This window comes from Belonocnema kinseyi, chromosome 2 (assembly GCF_010883055.1).
Source record: "Belonocnema kinseyi isolate 2016_QV_RU_SX_M_011 chromosome 2, B_treatae_v1, whole genome shotgun sequence".
NCBI classification, from domain to species: Eukaryota; Metazoa; Arthropoda; class Insecta; order Hymenoptera; family Cynipidae; genus Belonocnema; species Belonocnema kinseyi.
Genome location: NC_046658.1, coordinates 97678688 through 97691249, shown reverse-complemented (window position 1 = coordinate 97691249; position 12562 = coordinate 97678688). Strand labels below are relative to the sequence as shown.

The 12562-nt window shown below is 24.4% G+C and overlaps 1 protein-coding gene across 1 annotated transcript in view; it reads right to left on the bottom strand.

Annotated features, from left to right (window-relative positions):
• LOC117168076 (mitochondrial-processing peptidase subunit beta) overlaps positions 1-12501 on the bottom strand; it is a 24989-nt gene extending 12488 nt beyond the window's left edge. The window contains exons 1-3 of the mRNA XM_033353438.1: positions 12376-12501; positions 6556-6774; positions 2961-3346 (exon numbers count right to left, since the gene is read on the bottom strand). Of these exons, the coding sequence (XP_033209329.1) occupies positions 2961-3346; positions 6556-6774; positions 12376-12444 (674 nt within the window). The 5' untranslated portion in view covers positions 12445-12501. The remainder of the gene's footprint in view (positions 1-2960; positions 3347-6555; positions 6775-12375) is intronic.
• Positions 12502-12562: the final 61 nt, after the last annotated feature.

Genomic DNA, 12562 nt, shown 5'->3' with positions numbered 1-12562 from the left:
TTTATTTACAAAAAAAGTTCTTAGGTTCAAAAAAACATTCAGTGAACCGAAAAAGTGAGGTCGGTAATATAGGTATTTAGCTGTGTCACATGCCCTTAAATTATTTAAATTCTTAGAACTCTTTTGAAAATATCTAAAATCCTTAAAATCTTTTTAAATGATTTTAAAGTTTGTGAAACTTTTGAAAAAGCTAAGATATTTAAAAACATACATTAAAAATTCAAAGAAATCTATTTAATTGACTAGAATTAAGCACATTTATAAGAATTCAAGTGAATTAAAAAAATTAAAAGAAATTAAAAGAACTCAGTATAAATTAATAAGAATTTAGGGTAAATCGTAAATCTGTTCAAATCTTTAAATCCCTACAAAATATATCACTTCCTGTGCATAAATTCTTTGAAATACACTAAATTATTATTAAATCCCGTAAAATTCTATGATGATATTTCCAGAAATCTTGGAAAATGTATTCAAATACATTGAGAGCTTTCCTAATCTTGAAAATAGGGTACTTTAGGGACCTTAACTGAATATTGGGTACTATACAGGGTGGCGATTCGGCTTAAATATTCTACTAAAAAATATCAATTTTTGTAAAAATTGAAATAGCTTAACATTTAGTTGAAAAAATAAATTTTCAAACAAAAAAAAAAACAGAATTGTCAACAAAATAGATCAATTTTTCACCAGTGATGAATTTTCAAATAAAATTATGAATCTACAACTGGAATAGTTAGATTTAAACCAAATAGATGAATTTTTCACTAAAATTTTGAATATTTAACGAAATAGTTGAATTTTTAATTAAAGAAAAGAATTTTCCAACTGCAAATAGAAAAAAATCTCACAGAGCAATAAATTTGCAAATGGTTTTTCTTATAATGAAAAAAAAAAATTCTCTCATGAGGTATAGATATATTTAAAAATGTTCAAAACCAGACTCAAGGAACGTTCACATTCTTTAAATCGTATGACAAGCTCTCTTCTTAATTGAACGGATTAAAAATTGAATATTTTAGACTGAAAAAAATATTTTAAATTCAGTTAAAGCATTTAATTACAAATAAATTATTATGAAGTTATTTTTTAGGCTAAACATAGTTTATAAAGTTTCAATCGGAGATTTTGCATTCTTTTAACGACTGAGACACTCGTATTGAAACGGTTTAATTTTTAACTCTAAAATCTGGATTTTTTAATTTTTAACGGGTTTAGAAACAGTCTAACAAATCAATTATTGTTCCCTTTTAAAAATAATTTATTTATATTTACAGTTAATAAAATAAAAACGGTTTTCATAAAAAATGTGCAGCTTCAAACGCTTTTAATTTTAAATTATTTAAGTGTTCAAGACTGCGTTTTTAAATCCTTTAGAATTAAAATGAAAATCTAAAATGGATTTTTTTCTAAATATTTTTAAAATTCCCAGTAAAAAAATAAATTGACTGTCATTTTTCAGTCTCAAAAAATTATTTTTCTACGAAAAGTTTAATTTTTAATGCAAAGTATGAATTTTCTATCCAAAAAGGCGAATTTTTTACCAAGCCGTTAAACTTCCAATCAAGAAGAATTCATTTTCAACCATAAAAGATGCATGGTAGCAGACTTTTTAATTAAAAATACTAAACATTCAACAACAAAAGCTGAATTTTCGTCCAAAAAAGAATACTTTTCTACCAAAACATGAATTTTCAATAATAAAAACGATGAGATTTCTATTCAAAAAGACGAATTTTCGACCAAAAAATATGACTTTTCAAGAAAATAATTGAATTTTCGACAAAATAAATCAATTTTAAACGAAATAGTAGAATATTTAGCAAAATAGACGTATTCTGAGTAAAAAATATAATAGTAGACCTTTAATGAAATACTAATTCACTTAAAAAAAAAGAAAGACTTCCGGAAAATGATTAATTTTCAATCAAAACGGACCATTTTCCTATCCAAAAAGTAGAATAGAAAAAAAACAGTTGAATTTTTAACGAAAATTATGACTTTTTAACTAAATAGTTGAATTTTCAACAAAATAATTAAATTTTTGACAAAATAATTAAATTCTTTACTATATAGTAGATTTTTTACAAAAGAAATGAATTCTGGATAAAAAAATGGTAGTACACTTTTCAATTAAAAATACTTAACAAAACAGAAGATGAATTTTCAACAAAAAAAATATGATTTTGCGAACAAAAAATGAATTTTCTATTAAAAAAAAACATGAAATTTCCATCCAAAAACATGAATTTTCAACAGAAAAAACTGAATTTTGGACAAAAAAAGATGACGTTCTTAGTCTAACTTTCAAGCGAAAAGAGATAAATTTGTAAAAAAATGTTAAAGTTTTAACCAAATGGCTGAATTTTCAACCAACGAAGAACCAAAGAATCAAATTTTCAAACAAAACAGATTGAAATTCAACCAAAACAGATGCATTTTCGACCAAACAGTTGAATTTGCAACCTAAAAAGACCAACCTGTTAGATGAGTTTATTTTTTAACCAAGAAAGTCGAATTTTTAAATAAAAAGATGATTTTTCTACCAAAAGCTTAATTTTTAATCCAAAGTATGAATTTTATATCCATAAAAGATGCATGATAGCAGACTTTTCAATTAAAAATACTTAAGTTTCAACAGCAAAAGCTGAATTTTCGTCCAAAAAAGAATACTTTTCTACCAAACAATGAATTTTCAATAATAAAAACTATGAGATTTCTATCGAAAAAGATGAATTTTCGACCAAAAAATATGACTTTTTAAGAAAATAATTGAGTTTTCGACAAAATGATTTCATTTTCGACAAAATAAATCAATTCTAAACCGAATAGTAGAATATTTAGCCAAAATAGACGTATTCTGAATCAAAAAATATAATAGTAGCCCCGCTAGAGTCCTGTTACGCCTTAATATTAAGTATCTTAAAATATATATTTTGAATTTCATTTTTAAATTTTACCTTGGAGGACCGTAATGATTCCTGACGTAGGTAACGAGGTCATTCCTGGAGATGGACTTGATGTTCTTAGTTGGTCCCAAGATTGTCCTTCCCAAGGGAGTGCCTTGGAAGGCAACTGAGTGCAGGTGGTCAAATACGACCTCCTGGAGATTCGTCTCGACGTCCTGCATTTCTCTAAGAATTACCCCTCGTTCCCTCTCTATTTCGCTCTCGCCCAATTTCGAATTCTGAATTATGTCGCTCAGAATTTCGACCATTTTCGGAACGTCTTGCGACAAACACCTGGCGTAGTAGACAGTCTGTTCCCTGCCGGTGTATGCATTTAAGTGAGCTCCCATATTTTCGATTTCTAATTCAAGGTCGATTTGCGAGCGTTTCGCGGTTCCCTGGGGAAAAAAAATTGATCGCATTACCGTCAAAGTCGTCAAGATATTGGAAAATAAATCTGATGTTTGAAAGTTAACTGGAAAAATGTACTTCTTAAATAAATGTGATTTTTTTACTTTAAAGAAAAATGTTGACAAAGTTCAAATCTACGATTCCAAAATCTTTTTTAGATTAATTCATAGATTAATTTCTTAGGGGTCATCTGCAGGTTACGTAAGACGTTTTGGGAGAAGTCGGGGTTTGGTGAAAACTTCCTGTTTCTTATGGGGGAAGAGAATTTTTTCAAGGAAATGTATTGATTTTTTAACTAAATTAATTAATGTGTAACCAAATGACTGATTTTTCAACCAAAAAGATCAATTTTCAACTAAGAAGATTAATTTGATACCAAAGGGAAGAATTTGCAATCAAAAATAAAATAGTTGTTCAATTTTAAGTTCCAAAATTAACTTTTAAAAAACACATTATCAACAAAATAGTTAAATATTCAACCAATAAGATAATTTTCTACCAACAAAGACCAATTTTGAAACAAAAAGTTAAGAAAATGAGTTTCCAAACAAAGAGATGAATTTTTAAATCAATAGTTTAATTTTTAACTGAAAAGATAGATCTTTAACCAAGAAGATTAATATTCCACCATAAAAGACGAATTTTCAACTAAAAAAGATAAGCTTCCAGGGAAAAATAAAAGTTAAATTTTCAGTTAAACAAGCAATTTTTAAAAACAACAAATTTCCAATAAAATAGTTAAATTTTAAAGCAAAGAAATGAATTTTAAACTAAAATGATTAATGTTCCATCAAAACAAAAAAATAATGTTTAAGAAAATTGTTCAACGTTCAGCCAATTTGTTCCATTTTTAATCCAAAAAGATTAAAATTCTAATAAAAAAGAGGAATTTTCAACTTAAAAGTTCAATACTCGCCCAAGAAAGTCTTTTTAGTCAATAAAGAAAAAAAAATAACATCCAATGGTTGAATTTTTAATCCGAAAATATGACTTTTTTACCATAAAATGTTAACTTTCAACCGAATACATAAATTTGCAATAAAAAAAAACTTCAACCGAAGAAGTACTATTGAAAAATTAACTTTAAAAAAAAAGTTTAATTTTCAACAATAGAAATACATTGGCAACTAAAATTATGAATCTACAATGAAAAAAATTTTCATTAACGAAAAAGTTGAATTTTTTACCATAAATTTTTAAGCAAGAAGATTAATTTTCTATAAAAAGGACGAATTTTAAAAAAACCACATGCATGAATTTTCAACTAAAAAAGATAAATTTTAAATCAAAAACTAAATGGTTAAATTTTTAGTTAAGAAAATTAATTGTCAACTATCGAAATGAATTTCCAACCACCCATATGAATTTTTAACAAAAATAAAAATGAATTTTCAACCAAATAGTTACATTTTTAACCAAAATATTGGATTTTTAACCAAGAAGATTATTGTCCTCTAAAAAAGGCGAAATTTCAACTAAAAATATCAATTTTTAACCAAACATGTAATATTTACATTTTAAAATTAAAAAATTAATATTCTACAAAAAAATACGCATTTTAAATCAAATACATGAATTTTCAATTAAAAAAGATAAATTATTAATCAAACGTAGAAATTTTAAATTTTCAGTTTTCAATATTTACACTTTCAGTTAAGAAAATGAATTTTTAACTAAAGAAATACATTTTTTAACAGAAAGATTAATTTTCTATAAAAAAGACGAATTTTAAACAAACTACATGCATGAATTTTCCTCGAAAAAAGATAAATTGTCAAACAAAAACTGAATAGTTACATTTTTAGTTAAGAAAATTAATTTTCAACTATAGAAATGAATTTTCAACAAAAATAAAATTTTAACCTAATAGTTAAATTTTTAACCAAAATATTGGATTTTTAACCAAGAAGATTATTTTCCTCTAAAAAAAGGCGAAATTTCAACTAAAAATATCAATTTTTAACCAAACATGTAATATTTACATTTTAAAATTAAAAAATTAATTTTCTACCAAAAAATACGCATTTAAACCAAATACATGAATTTTCAACTAAAAAAGATAAATTATTAATCAAACGTAGAAAATTTAAATTTTCAGTTTTCAATATTTACATTTTCAGTTAAGAAAATGAATTTTCAACTAAAGAAATACATTTTTTACCAAAAACCTGAATTTTCAAATAAAAAGATTAAATTTCTGCTAAAAGCAATGAATTTTCAAACCATAAAGACGAATTTTCAATAAAAGAGTTAAACTTTCACCCAGGAAAGTTTTTCAGACAATAAAGAAAGAAAATTTCATCAAAAATGTTGAATTTTCTACAAAACATTTAAATTTTTAACCCGAAAATATAAATTCTCAAAAAAATAGTTCATCTTTACCCAAAAAGGAATCAACTTTCGACCAAAAATAAATTCTCTTTTCAAGTTCTTTGAATGTGAAGTCTGCAATAAATAAATAGGGATTTTTTTTAATTTGTAGAATAAAAAACATTATTTAATGTTATTATATATAAATAAATATAAATAATAAATAAATAAATCCATTCTTATTAAGGTTAAAATGAATATAAAATTTCCAACAGGCTAAAATTATTACAATCATATTATTTCTTTAATGCAAAAAAAAGAAAAATTTCGTATGAATTTGAAAATTAAAAATTAGCCGTCATGTTCTAAAAGAATGGTTAAGACTTTGAAAAAGGCGCAAATAAAAAAAATGTATAACTTTTCCAGGTTTACAAAATTCCAATTACTTTTTTCAAAATTCCATGATTTTTACGAGTTTTTCCAGGTCTACTTTTAAAATAATTCCAAAAAATGTCATCAAAAAAATTGAATTTTCAAGCTAAAAAGACGAATTTTCAACAGAATAGTAGAAGTTTTAACCCAAAAATATAAATTTTCAACAAAATAGTTTATCTTTAACCAAAGAAGAATTAATTTTCGACCTAAGTAAATAAATAAGGATTTTGATAATTTGTAGGATAAAAAACAATAGTTAAAATAAAATTGAAGTTATCTAGGTTTATAAAATCTTTCGAAGATTTTGTGTTATGGTGGGGGGGGGGGGGGGGGGGGGGGGGGGGCTGAAAAACACCTTGCGTAATTTGTAGATGACCCCTTAACTTAAGCAATGCTTAAAAATTCCTGTTTTTTTAAAGCTCGCATTTCTATTTTTAAAATAATTACGTACTTTGAATGACATATGCTCGAGGAAGTGAGCGACTCCATTATTTTCATCGGTCTCATAGCGACTTCCTGCATCAATCCAAATTCCTACAGTAGCAGTAGCAGCTCCACTGTCTTCGCTGGCTACTCTCATTCCATTGTCTAAAGTGGTAACCCTGGTTGCTGGCTGATTTATAAGAATTTCTTGGAGGGAAGCTTGCGATGATCTCCATCGCTTCGGAAGCTTGTGAAAAAAAAGGAATGTTCAAAATTTGATCACTTTTCCAGGCTTACTTTTTTTAAAATACAGTCAATTTAATAGAGTTTCAAAATATTCTACTGATTGCAGACTAATTTGCCAACAATCTCACACACGCTTTACATTTTACTTAATCAATAATTTTATTAATTAAGACAAATTTAAAGCGATTTTCCACAATAATTTCTAAAAGGGCTGGAATTAATACAATCATATCATTTTTTTAAAGTAAAAAATCTATCTTTATGAATTCTGAAATTAAAAAACAGGGTGAACGTTTTAGTCAAAGAACAAAATTTCCGGTCATTTCCCGGTTTTTCCCCGGTTCGTAAATATTTTTCCCGGTCAATAAAGTGTAAAAAATCGAAATATAAAGCTAAACAGTAAAAGTACAAGTAATAAAAAATAAACAACTAACTAAATCATTCAAAATGGAACTCTTGAATTTTTAACATTTAAAATTCAAGTTTAAAAGTTTTTAAATTCGAAAATTTTCTATTAAATTTTTCAATAATTTACAGGTAGAAACTCTAAGGTACTAACACTTTTCAACTGAATAATTTCAAGTTTAATGAATTTAAACTACAAACTTCAGAATTTTTAACATTCATAAATTATAGAGTTTAAAAGATTTAGATTAAGTTCCAAAAATATAAATCCAGGTTAACATTTTCGATACTCTAAATTAAAGAATAAATCAATTAACTTTAGAAATGGTCAAAATTATATTATTCAGTTATTTTAGGAAAATAAATATTTTAAAGTTTTCATTTTTTTCAACTTAAAAGTTCTTAAATTAGAATTTAAATTATTTTTATTTTAAATAGTTTAAGCATCCTTGAAAAACTTTAAAATTGTATTTCAAAATCTTGAGAAATCTAGAAGTAGTTAAAAATTTTTTTAAATTTAGCTTTATTTATTTTTTTTTCAAAACTTCTCAATAACTTTAAAAATTAATTGAATTTGCCCTAAACATTTTAGAAAATCCTGCAAATTAAAAAAAATGTCCTTAAAATTTGGATTTCTAAATAACAATTGAACACTTATTATCTTTAGAAACAATTAGAGTGATTTTAAGAGATATTTAGAAGTTTGAAAAAGATTAAAAATGAATTTAGAACTTGAAATGATTTCGCTTACAAATGAAACATTTTATTAAGTAGAACAATAAAAATTGTAACGTTAAAATGTTGAAAGCTTTTCGAAATTTTAACAATCCAAAGCTTTCTATGTTAAACATTTAAGTTTCAAATTGTTTACTTTTAAATATTTAGCTTCAATTTAGTCGTCTTAAATCATAGATCAAATATTGCTAAATATTAAATAATTTTCCTTTTCTTAATCAATTTTTTTTAGAAATTAAATGGGTTAAAAAGGGAATAATTTAGACTAAAACAATATTTTTAATTTAATAAAAGCCTCTTGTTACGAATTAATTACAAATCTGGAAAGTCTTTAACTTTCAACGGATTTAGAATCGTTTTATCAAATCAATTATTTTACAGTTTTTAATACTTAAAGTATCGATCCATTTTTTAAATTATTTATTTATATTTACAATTGATAAAATAAGACTGTTTTTTATTGAAAATTTGCAACTTTTTAAAATTTTTAATTGTTCAAGTCTTCAAGACTGCACGTTAAAATTCTTTAAATTAAAAATATAAGCTTAAAAATAAAAATCTAAAGTAGAGAATTTTTCAGGTAAAAGATTTTCGAATTACGCATTAAAATTCCCAGTTAAGAAATAAATTCACTGTCATTTCCCGGTTTCAGAAAATTCCCGTTTTCCCGGTCCAGCGACTTAAGTTTTCCGTATTTACTTTTGACAAAATTCTAAATTTACTTTGAAACAAGAATTAAGTCAATTAAATTAAATTTCAAAATATTGTTTTGATGTTAAACTACTTTAGCAAAAATTTCGTATATAATTTTTTACGGATGAAAATTTAAAAGGCTTTTTAAAATTAATATATTCTAAAAAATGCCCACTAAAATTAATATAAAATTTCTAAATATGCTGCAATTATTACAATAATATTAATTTTATTAGTAAAAAAATAATTATGTATGAGTTTAAAAATTCAAAATTTGATGTAATGTACTAAAATAATAGTTAGAACTTTGAAATAGGTGTGAATAAAAAAACTTCAGTCAACTTTTCAAAATTCCATAATTTTGTCCAGGGTTTTACGTCTTCTTTTGAAAAATTCTAAGTCTATTTTGAGAAAAAGTCTAGTCAATTGAATTAAATTTCCAAATATTTTACTGATTTCAAGCTAATTTACCAACAATTTTATATGCAATTATTAATTAAAGAAAATTTAAGTGATTTTCCACAATTATCGAATTTTAAACAATCCTCATTAAAATGAATGGAAAATTTCTAAGCGGATGAAATTATTCCAATATAATTATTATTTTTAAATTAAAAAAATAAATTCCGCAGGGATTCGAAAATAAAAAATTATCTGTAATATTCTAAAACAACGTTTAAGACTTTGAAATAGATGTGAATAAAAAAATCATAACATAATCAGGTTCACTTTTGACAAAATTCCAAATATAAAAAAATCTAGGCTCTTAAATTCAATTTCAAAATATTCTATTGACCCTAAACTACTTTACGACCAATTTCGTATTTAATTTTAAATTATATTCAAAGGTGGGCTTTTCTAAAAATAATGCATTTTCAACAATTCGCGTTAAAATTCATATACAATTTGTAAAAAGGCTGGAATTATTACCACCATAATAATACTATTAATAAAACAATCATTATGTAAGAATTCGAATATTAAACATTTGCTAAAACGTACTCAAATAATTTTTGTGACTTTAAAACAGGATTGACTACAAAAATCCCACTCAATTAAAAAAAAATCCATGTCGTTATCCAGGTTTTCTCGATCTTCTTTTTTTTTTTGAACAAATTCAAAGTCAACTTTGAAAAAAATCTTGTCAATTAAATTCAATTTCAAAACATCTTCCTGAACCTGGACTAATTTACCAAAAAATTCTTATACAATTATTAATTAAGGCAAATGTAAAGCTGTTTTCCACAAATCATACATTGTCAACAAATCTCATTAAAATTATAATAAAATGTCTTTAAAAAAATTAATTTGTATGTATTCGGAAATTAAAAATTGCCGTTAAGTACTAAAATAATTGTTAAGAATTTGAAATAGATGCGAATTAAGAATTTTTTTAAATTCCATGAGTTTTATGAGTTTTCGTGGTCTACTTTTGAAAAAATTCTAAGTCAACTTTTAAAAATAAAATCCAGTAAATTAAAATTTAATTTCAAAACATTCTCTTAATCTCAGACTAATTTACAAACAATGCCTTAAACTATTATTAGGGCAAATGGCTTTTCAGCAATTATTAAATTCTACTCAATTTTCATAATATTATAATAACATTTCTAAAAAATCTTAAATTATTACAATATTATTTTTTAGTAAATAAATCAATTCGTATTAATTCGGAAATAATTTTTTTTCGTAAAATATTAAAATAATTGTTATAACTTTGAAATATGTGCTATTAAAAATATTCCAGTCATTTTTTCAAAATTCCATGACTTCCAGGATTTATAGTTATATATTTGAAATAATTCCAAGTCTATTGAAAAAAAATCAGTAAATAAAATTTAAAAACATTCTATTGATCTCAAACTAATTTACAAACAATATCTTAAACAATTAATGATGCAAATGGTTTTTTTTAGCAATTATTGAATTCTAATAAATTCTTATTTTTATTATTCTTCATCTTATTTTTGTTAGTAAAAAAATTAATTCATATGATTCGGAAATGTAAAATTTTCCACAAAGTACTGAAATAATTGTTAAGTCTTCGAAATAGATACGAATAAAGCAATTCCAATCGATTTAAGTTCAACAAATTAATTTTCAAGGAAAAAACAAAACAATTTTCAACAAAAGAAATGAATTTACTATCAAAATTACGAAGCTTCCACGAAAAAAATGATTCATTAACGAAATAGTTGAATTTTTAACCAAAAATAAATTTTGAACCAAGAAGATTAATTTTTTGCCAAAAAACACTAAATTTAAACAAATTACATGAATTTGAAACTAAAAAAGATCAATTTTTAAACAAAAAACTTTATTACTAAATTTTCCGTTGAGATCATTAATTTTTAACTAACAGATGAATTTTCAACAACAAATATGAACCTTGAACAAAACAAGGAATTTGTAAACCAATACTTGAAAAAAGGCGAAATTTCAACTAAAGATATAAATTTTTAACCAGAAATGTAATATTTACATTTTCAATTAAAAAAATTAATTTTCTACCAAAAAAAAGGAATTAAAAAAAAACATGAATTTTCAACTAAAAAAGATCAATTGTCAGCAAAAAGTGGCATTGTTAAATTTTCAGTTAAGAAAATTAATTATCAAAACTAAAGAAATGAATTTCCAATCAAAAATATTAATTTTCAATGAAAATAAAAATGAATTTTTAACTAAGAAGATTATTTTTCACCAAATGAGATGAATTTTCAATTAAAAAATTTAAATTTGCGACCAAAAATATAACATTTACATATAAAAATAAAACTTAGCCAATTAAATTAAATTTCTTAACATTTTACTGATGCCAGACTAATATACCAACAATTATTTGTGAAATTATTAATTAATGGAAATGTGAAAGATTCAATAATTATTAAATACTAAGCAACACTCATTAATGAAATAGGTGCTGTTAAAAAAGATTCCAGATAATTCTTCAAATTTCTATCACTTTTCCAGGTTTTCCAGTAATAATCTTTTAAAAATTTATTTTAAAAAATCAGTCATTTAAATTAAATTTCAAAAAAGTCTACTGATCGCAGAATACTTCACAAACAATGTCATAAACAATTATGAATCAAAATGGATTTTCAAAAATTATTGAAAACTAATTCATTCTCATTAATATTAATATAGAATTTCTAAAAAGTCTGGTATTATTAAAATCGCATGATTTTTTTAAATAAATAAATCAATTAGTGTGAATTCGGAAATTAAAAATTCCCCGTAAATAAAAACTATTATAACGTATACGCCGAAATACAAAATCTTACAGAAAATATATTGAGTGGTGTCAGTTTTTATTAATAACACAATTAATTAAATATCAGAGTATATAACAATTTTATCACATAATATCTCATCAGAAATTGTTATTCTATCAATAACAAAAGTAAGTATACGATTAACAACTCAACATGAGACAAAAATACCGGTTGTATGGGGAAAATTGTACAAAAAGTTTAGACGGCCCAAGAGCGAGTACAGAGGTTAGGATGGCAACTTGAATTCGCAATCCCTCGTACATGATTCAAACAGTTCGTATTTAACTTCTAAATAAATTGATGCATGCGAATGAAATATTTTAAGGTATAAATACGAAAAATTGAGGAAATTCTAGTCACGTTACGTAAGGGACGTTCGATCAGGGAGAAAATGATCCGTCAAAAGTGATGCAAGTAATGATTCTTTGTTTCTGAATTTTGAATAAGCAAATTTTTTAGCGGGATCCTATAAAGTTAATTTGTTATATTTTTACCTGGAGAACGCTCTTTCTATCCGAATAAGACCGCAGAACGGTGCCAATCCTCAGTAAACGAGTCGCCATTTTCAAGGAGGATAGCAGAAAATTTTGACGTGCAGACAATAATTTAAGGTTGGTTCTTAAAGCTCAAGTTTTTGCCTTTAAAAAGTATTGTCTGATTGGTTCAAATATTTTAGTCCAG